We start from the raw sequence: 21,331 nt of genomic DNA on the forward strand, positions 1-21,331 counted from the left end.
GAAAAGAAAAATAAAAGTTATTTGTTTTATTAGTGTGCCTCCTGCGTCTGTCTGTGTCAGGATGAGCACTGGTATAGCGGCTTTTGTCACTATATATATATATAGACCATATACCCCCGCACCTTCATTTGACCCTTGAGCAAGAGACAGATAGAACCAAGATGGGTTTAACTCTAGCCATTCAAATCGATAATACATATTTTTAATAATAATGATGATAATAATTTTAATGGCAGATACTTCGGTATCTTCTGTTGTTTTCTGGTTACATTTAAATTGGGTTACTGGGCTGGTACCCAAGATCCTAAACCTGTGCCTGACCAGTCTGTTCACAGTATGTATTCATATCTTTTTACAGCGTATTCCAAACTTCTGGTTAGCAAAAGCAAGACAACACCAGAGGCAGATGGACAATTAAAACATTTTATTATTTAAACAAAACTGATGTAAACAGCAAAGAAAACATTCTCATCATTAACAAATTTTAAAAATCAGTTCAGATAATAGGTATACATCCTAATACTTTTAAACAAAAGTTTTGTTTGGCTGCAAGTACAACTGAATATGATTGGTAGAATATGAACATACCTCACAGGTGAGCCAGTGGTACTACTCAGTACTCAGTTATATAAAGAGCTATAAGAAGGATGAAGACATAGTGCATGTTCAGACAAAAAGCCTTTAGCAAATACAAAGGTGTCTTTTTTCCGAAAAGATTCTATTTCTGGTGACAACAAAAACATTTACATCACACACAAAAATGGAAACAACCTAACAGACTGTTAAGTATAATCACAGTTTGGTGAAACTTTTTAAATCTCAGCTAACCTTGCAGCTATTTATAGCACAGTTACAAGGACACATTGTCAGACAGACAATATGGAGGAGCAAAGAGAGTAATTATTTAAACGGTTACATTAATGGGTGACACCAATTTAGAAATTGTGATTAAACTACCAATTTTCCACATAGAGATCAAACAACAATATCTGCATAAATATTTGGTGAAATGTTTTGAATTTACCACCAAGCTACTTGAGGTTTCTGAGCGCCAACATACTGAACCAGTGACATTATTTATGCTGTGTGGAGTAAATTAAACTTTAACTTCACAAACAAGTCCCTCCTCTGACATATTTTGCATAGTCAGTGGCAGCTTTATTGGGTGTGGAGCACCATGAAAATTTAAATGCAGATGCAATATGAAGATGCATTGCATATATATACTTAAATCACACCTTTTAGGTCCTGGATTTCCTTTTGCCAGGGCTTTGTCTGTATTCAGTATGTATGTATGTGTTACAACTTAACCCATAATAAATGTAATCATCCTGGAAAGGAAAAAAAATTTTAAATTAGCTTTATATTGTATCAGAAAAATTTCTTTAGTGTAAAATAACTAGTGCTGGAGTTATCACTGTGTATTTTATATTATAAACATTTTAATCAGTTTGATATATTTTAATGTTATATTACTGCTCAAAGGGATGTCAAAAAACACAGCTGATAAGAATTCAGAAATACTATTTCACCTTTAGCTTTGCCATCTTTGTCCACCAAGTTTTTTTCTAATTTTCAATAACCCCCTATTCATTTCATTTTTGTAGATGAGTGGTAGAAGATAGCAGTTGGACAACATTTTTGGCTTGTTCAGCCCAGTATACTTTTGTATGGTTAAAGAGCTATGCTGTAATGCGACTTTGCTTGTCCCCTTATAAATGTATACTGTAATAGTTACCAGACGTTAGATTGTTAAAAGTTACCATGCTTATTCAGTTTCGGGGAAGGCCCCTTAATATTCCCAAGGTTCTGTTGTTGATGGATGAGTGCCTCACCCTGGGGTGGTTAAGTGGGATTCACAATAGGATTTCTTTTCTATACTAATGATGTTACAAAATTAAACACAGAAAATATGAATACACAAACACTGCATTCCTGAAAAGTCTGACAACAGTAATGCTTGAAACTGAAGCTTTGGACAAAGGCTGTAGTGGTGGGCATAGACTGAATCATTAAATGTTTGTGATATTTTATTTTCATTCATGCTACAGCAACATGGCAATCAAACAAAATGTTTATACTGCTGCATGATGGCAAAATATCAGTTATTTTATGTATTATAAGCTGCCTGATTAGTTCCTTACTGACTTTTCTAATTGTATTATATTTTGAAAACAGATCAATAAACATTTTACAGATTATTGTTGAAAAATTGTATTTCTACTTGTCTGGACACCCATATCCTGGGGAATTCCTGTTCAGCTTAGCGCATTGGTGGGCAAGCAGTCACACAGAGCTCTCTTCTCCACTCCCAATAGAAGTGTTTCAGTCTGTTAAAGCAAAAAATGGAAAGTGTTAAATACTAGTACAAAAAATTATATTTTGTGACAATTAGACTAAATGTGACAACATTTAATATTGTGTAAGGAAAACTGCACCAGAACAAACAGATAGAACCTTCACTGGCCATACACTGACTAAAGAAATCCTACTGGAGCAAGTCTACCATGCTGTATTAGGTGGTCCTCTGTCATGCTAAGATGAGGCACAGCAATGCAGTTTCTTGTACAATGGGTCTTTAAGATAACAAACAGTGGACACTCAGTGTTTTGCAACTTTCAGGAAACATTCCTACATTCAAAGTCAAGCATTGAAACTTTGTTACTTTTACAATATAAAGAAAAGAAAATTAGCAAAATTATATATATATATATATATATATATATATATATATATATATATATATATATATATATATATATATATATATATATATATATATATGTATATATATATATACAGTGCGTCCGGAAAGTATTCACAGCACATCACTTTTTCCACATTTTGTTATGTTACAGCCTTATTCCAAAATGGATTAAATTCATTTTTTTCCTCAGAATTCTACAAACAACACCCCATAATGACAACGTGAAAAAAGTTTACTTGAGGTTTTTGCAAATTTATTAAAAATAAAAAAATTGAGAAAGCACATGTACATAAGTATTCACAGCCTTTGCCGTGAAGCTCGAAATTGAGCTCAGGTGCATCCTGTTTTCCTTGATCATCCTTGAGATGTTTCTGCAGCTTAATTGGAGTCCACCTGTGGTAAATTCAGTTGACTGGACATGATTTGGAAAGGCACACACATGTCTATATAAGGTCCCACAGTTGACAGTTCATGTCAGAGCACAAACTAAGCATGAATTCAAAGGAATTGTCTGTAGACCTCCGAGACAGGATTGTCTCGAGGCACATATCTGGGGAAGGTTACAGAAAAATTTCTGCTGCTTTGAAGGTCCCCAATGAGCACAGTGGCCTCCATCATCCGTAAGTGGAAGAAGTTTGAAACCGCCAGGACTCTTCCTAGAGTTGGAGCCATCTAAACTGAGCGATCGGGGGGAGAAGGGCCTTAGTCAGGGAGGTGACCAAGAACCCGATGGTCACTCTGTCAGAGCTCCAGAGGTCCTCTGTGGAGAGAGGAGAACCTTCCAGAAGGACAACCATCTCTGCAGCAATCCACCAATCAGGCCTGTATGGTAGAGTAGCCAGACGGAAGCCACTCCTTAGTAAAAGGCACATGGCAGTCCGCCTGGAGTTTGCCAAAAGGCACCTGAAGGACTCTCAGACCATGAGAAAGAAAATTCTCTGGTCTGATGAAACAAAGATTGAACTCTCTGGTGTGAATGCCAGGCGTCATGTTTGGAGGAAACCTGGCACCATCCCTACAGTGAAGCATGGTGGTGGCAGCATCATGCTGTGGGGATGTTTTTCAGTGGCAGGAACTGGGAGACTAGTCAGGATAAACGGAAAGATGACTGCAGCAATGTACAGAGACATCCTGGATGAAAACCTGCTCCAGAGCGCTCTTGACCTCAGACTGGGGCGACGGTTCATCTTTCAGCAGGACAACGACCCTGAGCACACAGCCAAGATATCAAGGAGTGGCTTCAGGACAACTCTGTGAATGTCCTTGATTGGCCCAGCCAGAGCCCAGACTTGAATCCGATTAAACATCTCTGGAGAGATCTTAAAATGGCTGTGCACCAATGCTTCCCATCCAACCTGATGGAGCTTGAGAGGTCCTGCAATGAGGAATGGGCGAAACTGGCCAAGGATAGGTGTGCCAAGCTTGTGGCATCATATTCAACAAGACTTGAGGCTGTAATTGCTGCCAAAGGTGCATCGACAAAGTATTGAGCAAAGGCTGTGAATACTTATGTACATGGGATTTCTCAGTTTTTTTATTTTTAATGAATTTACAAAAACCTCAAGTAAACTTTTTTCACGTTGTCATTATGGGGTGTTATATACTGTATATAGTCATATGAAAAAGTTTGGGAACACTATCAGCTTGCATAATAATTTACTCTACTTTCAACAAAAAAGATAACAGTGGTATGTCTTTCATTTCCTAGGAACATCTGAATACTGGGGTGTTTTCCGAACAAAGATTTTTAGTGAAGAAATATTTAGTTGTATGAAATTAAATCAAATGTGAAAAACTGGCTGTGCAAAAATTTGGGTCCCCTTGTCATTTTGCTGATTTGAATGCATGTCACTGCTCAATACTGATTACTCGCAACAACAAATTGGTTGGATTAGCTCGTTAAGCCTTGAACTTCATAGACAGGTGTGTCCAATCATGAGAAAAGGTATTTAAGGTGGTCAATTGCAAGTTGTGCTTCCCTTCGACTCTCCTCTGAAGAGTGACAGCATGGAATCCTCAAAGCAACTCTCAAAAGATCTGAAAACAAAGCTTAAATCTGAACAATATATTCAATCTCTTTTCGCTGCTCTGTTATTTCACTGAGTAATAATTTCCGTTCGTTTGCACTAATATGATCTTTACTATCATTTTTTTGAGACTTTCGAATTTTAGTACTTTCATTATCTCTAACCTGCTCTGGATGTGTATCGCATCAACATTTTTACGACGTTCTACTGGCCCCTTGCGTGGTTAAATCTCTTGGTACAAAGTCTGGTCTTGTGGGACTTGAAAATATCTCTCTGAAAAAGTCACGTCTTGTCCCAGGCTAAAAAGTCTCGTCTCGTCTCAGGTTTTTTTTTATATAATAGAGATATATATTGTGGTAAGCAGCCCGGACACAGACAGGTGGACACAATAGTTACAAAACCCAACACACGTTTATTGTACATACTATTTACAAAGTGACAGCACACAACCCAGAACTCCCCCAAAGTCCAGGCCTCAGAACAATGCCTCTCTCTTCTGGTCTGCCTCCACTCCTCTCCTCCCGAGCTCTGTCTTTCTTCCTCCTGACTCCAGCCATCGAATGGAGGGAGACGGCCCCTTTTATCCTCACCCAGACGTGCTCCATGTGCCTCCCAACGAGCTCCTCCCAGCACTCCCTGGTGTGGCGGAAGTGCCGGCTGTGCACCCAGAAGCACTACGGGTGTTCCTGGTCTTCGTCCCCATAACACTTCTGGGTGTGGCGTAAGTGCTGAGGGCCAGGGCTCTTCAGGCATCGGGGTGCCCCCTGGTAGTGACCACGGGCCCCTATAGGGTTGAGCTTCTATGCTCCTTCCCCATGGTCCCCATAGCCACCAGGGCGGTTGCCCCCTCGTGGTCTGGAGGAGGCTTAATCCCTCCTTCACTCCTTCCTGGCATCCCGGCTGGGTACCGCCCCCCAGCCGCTCTCCACAATATATATATTGTGATGGGTGACCTCGGCCGGGATGCCAGCAGGACGGAAGAACTGGGGGAGAGAGAATCTCTAAGGAACTACCTCCCCTGAGACACTAGAGGGCAGCCCTCCAGGGCAGCTGTGGTACCACCAATTCCCGCAAGGCATGCCGGGACTTGGAGTCTGGTACTGCCCTGTTGGGTTCCGTGGGGGCCACCTGGGAAAGTTGGTGTGCCCAACATAACTGCTCAAAAAAATTAATGGAACACTTTGAAAACACATTAGATCTCAATGGGAAAAAAATCATGCTGGATATCTATACTGATATAGACTGGGTAATGTGTTAGGAACAAAAGGAGGCCACATCATTTGATGGAAATGAAAATTATCAACCTACAGGGGGCTGAATTCAAAGACACTCCAAAAATCAAAGTGAAAAAATGATGTGTCAGGCTAGTCCATTTTGCCGAAATTTTATTGCAACAACTCAAAATCGTACTCAGTAGTTTGTACAGCCCCCACATGCTTGTATGCATACCTGACAATGTCGGGGCATGCTCCTACTGAGACGACGAATGGTGCCCTGGGGGATCTCCTCCCAGATCTGAACCAGGGCATCACTGAGCTCCTGGACAGTCTGAGGTGCAACCTGTCGGCATTAGATGGACCGAAACATAAAGTCCCAGAGGAGTTCTATTAGATTTAGGTCAGGCAAGCATGGGGGCTAGTCAATGGTTTCAACTCCTTCGTCTTCCAGTAACTGCCTGCATACTCTCGCCACATGAGGCTGGGCATTGTCTTGTACCAGGAGGAACCTAGGACCCACTGCACCAACATAAGGTCTGACAATGGGTCCAAGGATATCATCCCTATACCTAATGGTAGTCAAGGTGCTCTTGTCTAGCCTGTAGAGGTCTGTGCATCCCTCCATGGATATGCCTCCCCAGGCTGTCACTGACCCACCACCAAACCAGTCATGCAGAACGATGTTACAGTCAGCACAACGTTCTCTGCGGCATCTCCAGACCTTTTCACGTCTGTCACATGTGCTCAGGGCGAACGGTCTCCATCCATCCATCCATTATCCAACCCGCTGAATCCGAACACAGGGTCACGGGGGTCTGCTGGAGCCAATCCCAGCCAACACAGGGCACAAGGCAGGAACCAATCCCGGGCAGGGTGCCAACCCACCGCAGGCGAACGGTCTCTCATCTGTTAAAAGCACAAGCCACCAGTGGTGGACCTGCCAATTCTTGTATTCTATGGAAAATGCCAATCAAGCTCTGCGGTGCCAGGCAGTGAGCACAGGGCCCACTAGAGGACATGGGACACTCAGGCCACCCTCATGAAGTCTGTTTTTGATTGTTTGGTCAGAGACATTCACACCAGTGGCCTGCTGGAGGTCATTTCGTAGGGCTCTGGCAGTGCTCATCCTGGTCCTCCTTGCCCAATGGAGCAGATACCGGTCCTGCTGATGGGTTAAGGACCTTCTACAGCCCTGTCGAACTCTCCTAGAGTAACTGCCTGTCTCCTAGAATCTCCTTCATGCCCTTGAGACTGTGGTATACCAGCATTAAATCTAAGAATCATCTGCAGGATTTAAGTTAAAGTTTATTATTTTAATCATAGTAATAATGATGAGAATGTATTCAATTTTAAACATTAAATTCATGTTCTGCTCTTAAAAATCAGTAGCTAATTTTACAATATGATTTCTGCAAAGAATATGTCTGCTTTAAAATAATATCCATTGATTGTATTCAAAAATATGCATTGTATTCCACACTTAAAGAAATACATGCTAAAGAAATACATGCTTTAAAACTTGAGTATCTAACTTATTCCTCCTACGGCTGACATTCGCATTTATTCGCGAGCTGAATAGCTTTAGCAACCCCACTTGGCTATACATTTTTTAATTTAAGCATTAAGCAGGGTCTATACAGATTTTAGCTGTAATTTCATCATTGTAGTTACCAAATTTATTCTTTTTTAATGTATAACATGCCACTAGAGAAGTCATTGATCACAACTTAATAACTGATACTAATTACATCTCTGCCTGAACAAAACGATTGCTCCCAATCATTACCTATTTGTGCATGATGTCTCTTAGAACTGGCCTCAAATCAAATTAAAGAAATGCTTTCAGTAAGTTTACAACATTTATGTATTTTGAATTGTTAGCACTGACCTGATGAAACAATCCAAAGGGGTTGTATTTTAAAAAGTGGCAAAATTCTTGACTGCTTCATATTAAAGACCAATTCAACTTCTCTGTAGTTTCTAATTTACCTATGTCTTTTACAGGATCTGAACTAAAAATAATAATAAAAATGATATCTCACTGATGAATTATAGATCTTACATATGAAAAGAACTGATTTGCATTCCAAAGTGATAACACAAATATATAACTACTTCCTAATTATTGTTAGTAAGGTTCTATATAAATAAAAAACATAATAATAATAATAATTATTATTATTATTATTATTATTATTAGTGGTTAGCTCTGTTGCCTCACTGTTTCAGAGTCCTGGGATCAAATTAAAGCCCTTGCATGACATGCCCTGGCTACCCCAGATAACCAAAATGTTTAGCATTAATTATATCTTCATACCGTATATTTTTTCTGGGGTAAAAACCTGAATCTGGTAATTGTCTGAGTTGAGGTTGCACAATCTGCTATACCCTCAAAAATCTTAAATTGGATGAAACTAATATGATAATATATGGATGAAATTCTTGAAACAATTAAATATTAAACATATAATAATATGGTAATGTGTGCTCCACATTTTAACCAACATATAAAATGATCACATCAGTGTCTCAGTCTAGGAATTTGCTCTGTGGTGTCGCTTTCAAGAACTGCCCAAGCTTATGATAATATATAGTATGATGTGAGAAATTGTTGATATTGCTAACATGAATAAACTATATTGAAACAAACAAGATAGTCCATAACAGTACATAAGGTCACAAGTCCTGTTTCACAAATTGTGATAATCCAGGACCCTGCACAGTTTCTCTTTCATCCTTAATTAATCCTTGCATTTTCAAAAGATAAAAGAGTGCTTTGTTGGTAGGCCTCCCCCTTCATGCCTGTGTAGGCAGAAGCCCACTTAAAATTAGGAGGAACGATCATTTTTTTTAACAGCAGGCTTCAAGCCTAGACCCAGATTTTTTGAAGCTTGTCCTTATTTAAGGTATTTTGTGGCTATATATCACAACAGGGTCAATCCCGAGAAGCAATTATTGCAAGGTATCAACCCACCTTGGATTTGGAGCCATTCCATTACAGGACACACTTACAACAACACCAACACTTACTCACAATTTGGCAAAACCTAATATGTACTTCTTTGGGATATATGAGGATAAAATATGTAGCCATGTAAATAATGTCAAACTCTACACAGGCAGTGGCTGGGCTAAATTAGAAAAGAAAATTCTGAAGCTGTGTCATAGTACATTGCAATACTTTGTTTCGCATAGGTCACTTGAGCTGTGAGGCATATCCATATTACTAGCCGAGAATGGTAAACCGGATGGCATGGACGCAGGTACACGGCGATGGGACCATCAGACGTACTGCACAGGCGTGTACAGCTCAACTAACGGAAATAGCAAATAAAACAACCGCCATATTGTGAGTGGCACTGCTGCGGAGTGAAGTTAGGAATAATGTGCTGCTTGGGATTGTACAAACTGCTGAACGCTTTACACCAAATTCAAACACAATACAGCTCAACGATACACACACGAGCCCACCTGGATAAGATCAATGAACGCAGGCGCCTACAACAAGCGTCAGAAACTGCGGAAGCAAAGCAGGCACAGGTTAAGACACTACGGGGTCTGCAAAGGTCCACAAAGATAGTACGGAATATATAAGAGCACACCGATCAAAAAAAATCAATTGTGTAAAAGCACATAGTACACACAAATCATGTGCTCTCAGCGCATAGAAAGCGTAGAAGGACAATACGGAGAATAGAGACCCAAAGGCATTGGAGAGAAAAAAAGGCAGATAAGAGATTATGAAAACAGTGGAATTCAAACAAACAAACGATGGCGCGATACACATGCAGACAAAGGTACAGAATATGAAAGCGGTAAAATTCGAAAGTATTGTAGCGTCCCAGCCAGGTTGAGGGCTTTTTGGTTTTAAGTGACTGTTAGGTCCGATTGAGGGAAGGCGGAGTACAGCACGGAGGACTGATAGCGGGGTATTGATTTCATGCGGTAATAGGGGGGGCATTGGAGAGGGTGCTAGAAAGTTGTGTTTGGGGTTAGGAAGTCAGCGATTGTTCAGGTAAAACTTTTGTGACACTTTATCATGTCAGTCACTACAGTATCAAAGAAAAGATAGAAATGATTGCATTACCGCAAACAAAAGGTTATTAATCATCAAAACCAGGTGTAATTGAAAAAATACCAGGACAAATTGAGGTCTGAAAAAAACAGTAGACAACAAAGTCTTTTCGCGTTCGCATCATTCAATGGACAAAAACGTGGATTTACACAATAATGGACCATATGCTATGAGAATCTGTGGTCCCACAACAGTTAAAGGAACGACAAGTTACATTTCAAAGAGTACACAATTCGGTCGGGTGTATATTGATGATCTCGGAGTAGCGATGCAAATTTTAACAGGCAAAAAGAAAGGTGATGTATATATTCCGCGAGTAACATTACACACCAAAGGAGATCGTGATATGCCATTCGTAGTAAAATGTTTACAGTTTACAGTGAGAATAGCTTTTGCTATGACAATCAATAAATCACATGGACAAACAGAAAAACACGGATTATTTATTACAGAAACAGAAACAATATTCACTCACGGGCAGTTATACGTTGCGTTATCACAATGTGTCTCCAAAAAATATCGTTTTTAATGAAGCTTTAAAGTAAAAGTGAAAATAATGAAATTGAAACAATTCCAACACACAAATCATGTGCTCTCAGCGCATAGAAAGTGTATAAGGACAATACGGAGAATAACTTCCCTGAAGAAACAACTGGCAATACAACTAATGAGTTTACACGTTATTGTCAAAGGGGTCAGGTTAGACTGCCTCCTTTAGATGAATATCCTGAATATCTACGGATGTTTCTAACTAACAATGTACCCGAAAGTATAAACATTATGGACTGCATTAGATCCTACAATAGTTCATTTGCTTTTGCATCTACCGGGGTAAATATCAAGCCACCTGCTGGCAATGGCCCATACTGCTTTCGCGTATGTGGACAAATATTACATCGGATTGGAACAATGCACCCTGAGCCAAATCATGAATGCAAATATGCGCAGATCTACGTGTTAGATCCAGATGACGCACTCTATCAACGATTTTACTACAAATGTTGCGTATAAAGAAGTATTCCAATAGATCCTTCTAATGTGCCATGCTATGGGTTCTTTACTTCCTTTGTTCATCATCTACACCTTTACAATTCGATATATCTCATACATTCAGCAATGTATTTCGGGTTACCGAACCCCGGGGGTAGGCAAGCGAAGCGAGCAGGGGGCGGAGCCCCCTTGTATGCTAACTATTGTGCAGCGCATTCAAAGTTAGTAACAGAAAGTCAAGCTTTAAACATTGTGTTATTGTAAGGTACTTAACTAATTCCTTAATATATTGGTGATACAGGGTAAAATGTAACATATCACTTTTAATTCCATAACCTGTGTCTCTTATGTTTTGGCAGTGTGGCCTAGTGACAAAACAATTTTACCGTTATTTTACTTAATTTATCAAATGTTAACAAAAAAATATATTGTTGTACTACAGATGAGTATTTCTATGAAACACACCAATATAGCAATGAATTCCAGTTAAACGAAAGCATTCAATTCAGAACAGCGCAGCAATTCCAATATACACAAGAACAATGAATGATAAAATACCAAAAAAATTAAACTCAGTACACAATGTAAAATGAAGCTGTTTAAAATAACAAGAGACAGAAATAATTACTCAATTTAAAAATCAGAACTGGCACACTCAATAAAAAATAAAAACACTTACTCTTGAGTCTAGGTTAAATGCAGTCTTCCTTAAGTCCTGCAGTGCCCTCTGCATGAATTCAAATGCATGACAATCCACACAGGGACGACCTAAAGTAATAAAAAAAAAAATAGCAGCATAGAAGTGCAAGAGGAACTAAACCAGGATATGGTCATTCACATACTCACATCTGGATACTTTAAAGATGTTAATCAACATAACTAACCTAAGATGTGGCGCCAGTTCGTTTCAGGACCATAAATACATACTGTTCTGTATGGGGTATAGTGGGTATAGATAACAGATGATTAAAGGCTTTATGAAGTGGAAATACCTTTCATCTACTTTTTAATTCTTTTGAAGGCTGCATACTGATTAATTAGAACATTAATATTTTTTATTAATAAATTATACCTAAAAACAATATATCAAGTTTCTGAATGTATCATCATGCCTCCACTTCGTTCCACTCTGCTTCATTAGTTAATTTTACATCTATAATATATATTGGGACAGTGCAGTGAGTTCTTTTATCACAGGTCTGAATTTTAGTTTGGGCACGTATTAGTGGAGCATATGCTCTCAATGAGTCTTATCTGGATACGTTGGTTCCAAGATATACAGTATGGAGAGATGAACAATTTATATTTATAAAATGTCCAATTAAAATTTCTATACAGTATTTGAAGTCTATACAATGTCTTCTTATTTTATATATAAAAGTATATAAAGTATATAAAATGTTTATATATACATATATGCAGTACATTATGTATATTGTATATAAAGGTAGTATTAAACCAAACAAGTTAAAAACATCAGGTCAAAACATAGGTTACAATGTTCGTATGAAGGAAGCCCCAGAGAATAGTCACCCACAGTACATAAAGGATTATGAGATCTTGCTTTTTAAATTGTCTGCTTATTTATTGTGCAGAGAAATACTAGTAGTCTGAGTACATAAAGTATGAATTTAAGTGTATAACAGCCAGTAACATAGTGAAGCCTGGTTCATACCAGTGTGGATATCAAAGTCACACACATGATCGATATCTGTATGGAGTTTGTACCTTCACCCAGTGTCTGCATAAGTTTTCCTTCATGTAGCCAGTTTTTCTCTCACATGTCCTTAGACATACGGTATTTGTCAAGTTAATTAGTAATTCTAAACTGGCCACATGATTGTGGCTATGTGAGTAGAACCTGTAAGAAACTGGTAACCTGTAAGGGGATGTTTTCCTTCTTGTACTTAACATGGCCAGGATGAGCTCCAGGTCTCTGCACCTCAGAATTGGATTAAGCAGGTTGTAGATTGTTAATCGAAATGTTTAACTAGAGTTTGACATACTGTAGATTACTAGTGCCCTAAGACAAGGCAAGACAAATAGTCCCTTAAAAAGGACAAATTGTAGGCTACAGCATGTGTTTGTGAACAAACTGTTATAAGGAGATATGGCATGTGGTATGAGGGCAATGGCTGATTCACTCAGTGATTTATAGCTTGGTTGATACTTTCTCTAATTTACATTAACAGCACAGGTTGAGGTAGTGAACAAATATGTGAAATGTACTGTACAGGTGACATCAAAACCAGAGAGATATCAACTGTACTGCCAAGCTGTTCTCCTGCATAGGGAAAAGTCATCTGAGATACTTTGAGACCTTAGAATCATATAAAGACTCTGTCATCAGAATGGATGGCCCAGCACAGATACTACAATAGAATTCTCAGAGGGGATCCCAATTGGCCTAGGTCTATGTGACTTACAATTGATCATGGACCTCCCAAAGGTTTATTTTCTCCATTGGTGCCACTCAGGTTTTTTGTTTTCCTCTCCTCCACTGAGAACTGTCTATAATTCAACAGTTAAGTAATGGAGAAATATTGTTGGATTCCATTTATGTTAATCCGTTTCAAACTACTTTGTTTTCCTGTGTGTTTAAACAAATTTTGTTTTTATGTTTACTAATTCTGTATTTAGTAATCTGTAAATTTTATACTTACCAATTACCTAGGGTTTTGTTATAGAGCTCTGTGCCTGCACTCAGTGAAAAGCGCTTGACAAAAATAATCTAAATTGAATAAACTGAATAGTGTGGAGACAGGAGATACACCTGAACAATCTTCACGGAACACCTGAACAATCTTTATGGACAAACTGTGTTTTATCCTCTATGCTTCACTTCTTCAAAGAAATTGGCAGGCCATGAACCAGGGCCTCCAAGTCAGGAAGCAGCACCCTGTGCACTTGGGCTAAAGGGATTTTCCCTCCCCAAAAGTGATTAGATGGAGTTGTGACTTTTAGACTGCAATTGGGAAAGTCCCATACTACACAGTGGTTAGCTCTGCTTCTCTGAGTCTAACTGCACCATCTATACCTTGTTCTTCTTTCGGCTGCTCCCATTAGGGGTTGCCACAGCAGATCATCTTTATCCATATCTTCCCGTCCTCTACATCTTGCTCTTTCACACCCACCACCTTCATGTCCTCTCTTACCACATCCGTAAACCTTCTCTTAGGCCAACACTTAGAAATTACAGCTTAATGCAGAGATAGCTATTAAACATTTTAGATTTTTTTTTATCATTTTCAGACAGTAACTGTATGAAGATCATTTGTACGGTGTTGGGGTTGTGTGTTTGAAACACTCAGGCCTGAAATAAGAGAAGAATGTCCCTAAAGATGACAGAATCCAGAGTTAGACAGCAGCCTCAAACTACAGAACTGGAGAAGAGTTTATGAAATGTATGATAGCCCAATGAGGTTCCAGTGAAAGAGACACATAAGGAAACCTACTTTTAAAGGAGTAATGAAGCACTGAAGAAGTAGGCCAAGCTATAGGCTGATCACATCCTGGTTACTAAAACTGAATCTTTGTAACAATAACAGATCAGAATTAAATATTTTTTTACAATGTACTTATGTGTCATCCAAAGGCAACTGGATAAACTCTTCCTAGATGACATGTCTGCAGCATGAAGGAGAAATTATACATTTGAAAGGACAAATATCAACAGACACTAGCCAAGTGAAACAGTTATCAGAATTCTCTGAACAAAAAAAGTCAAATTCTGTGAATAGCATAAATGACAATTAACCATATGGATCATTTAATTAAGCCTACTGTAGCTCTTCGTGGTCTAAATGTTTAGTAGTATGGCTTGTAGGAGGACTTTCAGGTACTGCTTTTGCCAGTTGTTGCCACAAGCCAGCTAATTAAAAAAGAACTGGAAGGCAAGCTTCAATTTATGCACCAGCTTAAGACAGAAATTTAAAAAAAGCTTAGTGTCATTTGCCTTCAACAAAACTGGTCCTGTGATCTACTTGAAGTACGAAATCATGTTTTGTTGTTGTTACAAAAAGAAGTATAAGTAAAGTTAATTAAAAGTATTTGTTTTTTAATACTTAAAATCAATAATGTCAAGCTCATTTCAAAGAAAAACACACCGTATGTTTTAAAGTCTCATATACAGAATACTGATTTATTGCATAAAATTTTAAATGGAGTGTGTTGTGTATCAACTTTCATTTTAAATATACACATATATAACTTCTATAGCTCGTTTCTAATATTTGTATTTCTGTGCTTTATCATGCATTGAAATTAATTTTGCTTTGCACTTTGTTAGTTGGTTGGCTTTGGGTTGTCATGTGTGCTTGGTATGATGGCCAGTGATGATGCGATACATGCAAGGTAATATATAAAAGAAGGTTTGATAGACTAAGTTAGTATTTTCAGACTTGAGTTTGATTACTGAGTTGGTCACTTTCTGTGTGGTGTATGTATTTTATATTCACTGGGGATTTCTTCCACATTCAGAAGATGTACATACATGTTCAGTGTGTGTGTCAGCATGTTTCTATGACTAGCATCTCAAAAAGGGTGGCTCCTTACCTTACATCTGTTGCTACCTAGCATAAGCTCTTTTTGACCTTGTAAAGCATAATAGATAGATAGATAGATAGATAGATAGATAGATAGATAGATAGATAGATAGATAGATAGATAGATAGATAGATAGATAGATAGATAGATAGATAGATAGATAGATAGATAGATTCTGACTTTAAGCAAAAAAAATTGTGAGCACTAAACAAATGAAAATTCACCATTTTAAACACATTTTAAATAAATACCAATTGTTACAATCATGCTACACAAGTGAACATATTAGACCTAAGTCATGATTTCTGGTTCTAGAAAACTTGTGTTTCTCTGACCACTTTTTCTTCACTCTTCTCCACAAAGTGAAGACCAGATAAAACCAAAAATACCAAAATTTAATAAGGTCTAACATGTGTCTTTGGAATGTGTCAGAAAAGCCAATGTTCCAAGAAACAAAAAACACAGAACTTGTAACAGCATGCAGATTGCACAGCTACTGTGGCAAGGGCAGGAATCTGACCAAGTGCTATGAAGCAGTGAGACAATAAAGCTAACCATTATGCTATTATTCTTTTCAGTTGTGAAATGTTTCATTTTTCAGACTGTGCTCTTGTCATCATCTTGTTAATTGAGATATTATTTTTAAAAAGGAAAATTGAGAAAACTACTCACATAATGAGACCCCATCAACAGACCTTTGGGATTTAATCCATCTACCCCCTCAGTTCAAGTTCACTTCAGTTTCACACTATTTTCAGCATCTTCTTCCAGTGCCTACTATGGAATTCCCAGACACCCTTATACCAATCAAGAAATAAATATTTCCAGCGTGTCCTGATTTGGTATTTGATGGTATCCTCCCATAGGGCTGTGCCTTTTACACCACTTTTGTGCGCAAACTTCAGCTGGCTCCTCATGATCCAGAGAACCATCAGTTCTACATTGAGTTCCTCGTAAACTGCAGAGTTTCTCACCCTATTAAATCTAACATATTTTTTTAGATTATTCAGCATATTCTAATGGTGTGGGTTTTCCTCCTCCCACATGCCCAAAGATGTGCATGCCAGACTAACTATCAAATCTAAAGTTAGCCCCAATGTAAGTGTGAGCAAGAATGTGTTAGTGGGCACTGCACTGGACAGGCACCATATTGTGCCTTGTGCACAGGTGCTACTGAGATTAGTAATTTTGAGAATGTTATGTTCTGTATAGTGTGGCGCAGTGGTAGCATTATTACCTTGCAAGAAGGAGACTCGGGTTCATGTCCCAGGACTTTCCTGGGTGGAGTTTACATACCGTATTCTCCTTGTGTCCGCTTGAGTTTCCTCCAAGTGTTCTGGTTTCCATCAAAATTTCAAAGACATGCAGGTTGGATGCACCCTGGCCATCGGACCTTACTCCTTTTCTATGTTAACTAATGTTGTCTTATTTTAATTCCTTATTTTGTCTTTTATTTTTCTTTTCTTCATTATGTAAAGCACTTTGAGCTACTTTTTGTATGAAAATGTGCTATATAAATAAATGTTGTTGTTGTTATTTGTGTATGTGCAGGTTTGTGACTGTGTGTGTGTGTGTGTGTTTGTCTATGTGTGTGTGTTCACCGTGTGATGGACTGGCGCTCTGTTCAGAGATTGTTCTTGCCTTGTTGCCCTATGCATGCTGAGACAGGCTCCAGCTTCTCCATGACTTTGGCCTTAAAGAATGGATTAAGAAAATGAATGGATGAATGTTCTGTATATTGTACTGTATATTGTATTGTTCACAAATAATAATGTGTCAAGCACTACAGGTCAGAAGTAAAAATTTGGGGAAAAATGTGCTCATGCTTTTTGAACCTACTGACACTGTTTACACTGCCTAGTTACTATTTGGGAGAACCTTTTTTATTCAAAGCAATGGGCACAGTTTTGACAGCATAGTCAAATTTGAATGAATACGGTGGTCTAATGTTTTTGCTAATAAAAATAATGATATAAATCTATTCATTTATTTTCTAAATCCACTTTCTTCATTATCTATTAGCAGGACGCCCGCCGATCGCCTAGGGACACGAGTGCATTATTAAAAGTGTGTTAGCAACACAACTGGATGATGACAGAATAGCTTAATATTTAGTCAACATCCACCAGCCACCTCCTCAGAACATCCCACAGGAATCCTCAAAACATAACCTGAGGAACTGAAGCTTGAATTGATCCGACAGTTACAGAAAAAAAGAAAAGATACTCACTTTCCGCTGGAATGACAGTGCCGGCCTCTGGGCTACTTGCGCGTATTGGCTTCACCCATATCGATGCCATCAGTGCCACCGTGAGCACCAAAAAGAGCATAGGCTGCGAGACTGGAGGAAGCGCCATGGCCGGGGTCCGCCGCGGAGCTCTGCCAAGGCTGTAAATGATAAGGAACGATAGCATAGGGCTTTAAACATTTAAGCCAACATGACAGCATGCGAAAACATGGCACAGACAGAACAAAGACCTGAAGCGGCGTCATGTACAAAATACAGGTAGCTAAATAACATTATAAAATGCTGTCACTCAGGATTGACCAATATAAGGCATTGTTAAGCACCTGATCCTCAAAACCAATAGGTAAATCAGTATAGCAGTTCTGTATTTTTAAATCTGCCAGCGTCCGATTAAAGCCATCAGGAATCTCTTTCACAAAAGAGAAGAACCCCCACCTCATAATAGCCGTTTACCTTTGGCAGTCGAAGATGCGCACAGAAATTGGCAGGAGTGTCAACCAATCAAAGCGCTCCGGTTTTACAAAACGCAAAATTGAATGAAGATACGGATTGATCCCTTCCGGCCACCGTACAAAATTTAATCGTATGGTAAAGCTTCTTTGCTGGGATATTGTGACTGCGAGTGTATATGTGTCTCACTCGTACGGAGACAAAAGGGAAAATAAATAATTACTGCTCGATCTGTTAGCAGTTTAATTCACCTGTCGAATGATGCAATGTGTAGCAAAAAGCATGTAATATGTCTAGAAGTCCATTTTTATAACTTGTAAAGATACAAGGATTTACAGATGGTCAATGGACGTAACTGGAAACGAAAGATGTCCATTTAAGATAAAAAATACATTTTCCAGGAAATTATCACCGTGAAATATATGTAAACAGTATAATATGTAAAGGATGCATTATTTTTAATATGTTTAAAAATAAAAAAATAACTAAGTAATGGGACATCAAATCCGAGTTCAATAATCAAGCAAAAGAATTAAAGGTACTACCTTAAGATTCAAAAATAGGAAAAAAATTAATTACGTGGTAAATTTTAATTTGCCAAAACTTCGGCTTAAACATCGAGATGTGATGTGTTTATTGCACAATTCAAGATATTTTATTAAGCAATGTTATATATGATTACTTGGCTTTATTAGTACTAAATCCTGCATGGAATGTATACAACCTTTGTTTCAGTTTACAAACCTGTTAATGCTTAATAGTGGAAGTGGAATATTTTAAGATTTTAAAAGTAAGCATAAGTAATCCAATTGTCTCTTACATTGTATTATCATTTACAATGTGCTAGTGCTTCACTTGTAGAAACACAAAAGCTATTGTATCATGATTTGTAGTTGGTAGACTTTGAACCTTTATCCTTTACAATACAAAAGGTTACTATCCTGAGTTGCCTCGAAAGCTTGCATATTCTTTTTAGTTAGCCAATAAAAGGTGTCATTTTGCTTGGCTTTTCTTACCAATACATAGAATTGCTGGTATCCAATCAGTGTTGGGTATTTAATTTGCACACACTCAGTACTGCTGGAATGGAGGTTTATGAAGATAAATGGATGAGCGGATGGACACATAACACTGTTACTAAATGGCTTTGCTGCCTTCTCTTAAAATGTGTTTGAATCCATGAAAAGTTTTCACAAAACTGAGTCATTCAGCACAACATTGCTAACAATCCTTAATCAGAAAACTTTTGAATATATTGTCATGTTAAGATTTGAAAGTCATCAAAGTTGTCTACTACACTGTTTCGTTTCTTATTGCACATTATGGTATAATGTGCAAATAAATAATTTTATCATGAAGCTTTCATTTCTGCTCCTGTATTCTAATTTTAAAAATTACATTTAAAGTAACATCTGGCATCCTTTCAGAAACTAAAATATTGTTGTCACCTTTCATTATTGTTTTGCTTAAAGTGAAATGATTGAACCTTTTTTATAGCTAATACCCTACAGTCATTCTACCAGTTTTTCTCTGAAATTTTTCTAGCCTTTGGACAGTAGGAGGAAACTGGAGCACCAAGGGGAAACCCACAGAGAGACAGGGAGAACCCAAGACATAAACCATTGTCTCCTTACCGCAAGGCAGCAGCACTACACTGCGCAACTATGCTACAATATAAATATATTGTAAGTAAAATGTAACATTTTACAAGAGATACAATTAGCATCTTTAGGGAAAATATGTACTGGCAAGTATCGCTATCACATTCTTTCTGACTGCCAAATCCACCACATCAGGTGCTGGAGTCATGTTCACTATACATTCCTATCATTGATCTAAATGGCTTCTGTCATTTTATCTGGGCATTCATAAACACCAAGCACTACCTTCACATCATTCTTCTGTGCAGTATCATAAGCACATTCTAGTTGTTAATAGAAAGCATCCTTGTTTTCTTTGTCAGCATCTTTTATGGGCACATATTTTTATATTAAATTATTTTGCTCTGATGCTGATGATTTATCCTAAGAGTAACTTCTTCAAATGCCTACTAATTACAAGCCCATTGCCAAAAGTTATTTTTATATTATCACTGTAGAATTGTGTGCTTTCCAATATCTACTGTGACATTTTTTCTTGCACGGATTTCAGTATATGGTATTTGCTCAACTGTTGTCTTAACTCTCAAAGGCTCCTCGCCATTACTGTATAGGCTAAAACATTCCATGTTGCCATCAGCAAATCATATTTCCCTTTATTGTCCAATTATTTCTGTTAAGTTTTCTAGGATGGGGCCATAAGTCCTCTGCCAACCCACCACCAGGAAGAGCGGTTTATTTATTCCAGCATGCTGTACTCCTAGACAAGCTGCCTTCAACTCAGCTGCAGAATATCATCCACCCCTTCTCAGTTAGTCTTCTGCCTTGACCCTTGGATTCTGTTGCTGACCTGTTAATAGGTTCATTATCATCAGCCCTAGAAATGTGCCCTGCTGCCTGCGCCCCCAATCTGACATGCCTGGTCTCACATTTCACCCAGGTAACCATGCCTGGACCCCATCTCTCACATGGTCGCAAACACGCTTCTCTGAAGGGACTGATTATTGCATCTGACCCTTGAACAGAGTCATTCATCTTAACAGGGTTCAACACTTGTAGGTGATAGAGGAGATGCAGTAAAGATATAAAGTAATATGCTTTATTATTTAGGATATTATGTGCTGCAATATACACTTTTTTGGGCTCATTGGTATAACATTTGGATACAATGTTCATCCATTTTATGCTTACAAAATGATTTACTGATTTGTCTGGCACATATAACATTTTTTTTTTCCTTCTATTATTTCAGCCACCACTAACCAAACTATATAACAAGTCTTTTAGCTAATCTAGGTTTGAACTGGTTTGTGTTGACTACAGTCTACACTAATTGACTCTCAAAGTGCTTTGTAAAATAAGAAGCCCGATTAAATTAGGTGCCCTAGCTCTTCCATTAAAGATTCTAAATAACCCTAATTCACGGCTGCTCAAGTTTTGTCCTAGAGAGTCATAATGGGTGCAGGTTTTTGTT

General features: G+C 38.2%; 1 protein-coding gene across 1 annotated transcript; it reads right to left on the bottom strand.

The window, feature by feature from the left end:
* Window positions 1-409: 409 nt before the first annotated feature.
* On the bottom strand, window positions 410-18,412 carry c5h4orf48 (chromosome 5 C4orf48 homolog). Its single transcript, XM_051928407.1, has 4 exons — window positions 18,263-18,412; window positions 17,792-17,949; window positions 11,696-11,784; window positions 410-2,330 (listed from the first exon to the last, which is right to left on the bottom strand). The coding sequence occupies exons 2-4, from the start codon at window positions 17,916-17,918 to the stop codon at window positions 2,259-2,261; spliced, it is 288 nt and encodes a 95-aa protein (XP_051784367.1). The 5' UTR covers window positions 17,919-17,949; window positions 18,263-18,412; the 3' UTR covers window positions 410-2,258.
* Window positions 18,413-21,331: the final 2,919 nt, after the last annotated feature.

Source organism: Erpetoichthys calabaricus, chromosome 5 (genome assembly GCF_900747795.2).
Source record: "Erpetoichthys calabaricus chromosome 5, fErpCal1.3, whole genome shotgun sequence".
NCBI lineage: Eukaryota > Metazoa > Chordata > Cladistia > Polypteriformes > Polypteridae > Erpetoichthys > Erpetoichthys calabaricus.

What these genes read in the sequence shown, in the direction of transcription:
- c5h4orf48 (XM_051928407.1), bottom strand. Translation starts at nt 17,918, where the DNA reads ATGGCGCTTCCTCCAGTCTCGCAGCCTATGCTCTTTTTGGTGCTCACG. An exon ending in CACTGTCATTCCAGCGGAAA is followed by an intron (nt 11,785 to 17,791) that starts GTGAGTATCTTT and finishes TTATTACTTTAG; the next exon opens with GTCGTCCCTGTGTGGATTGT. An exon ending in CATTTAACCTAGACTCAAGA is followed by an intron (nt 2,331 to 11,695) that starts GTAAGTGTTTTT and finishes TTGCTTTAACAG; the next exon opens with ACTGAAACACTTCTATTGGG.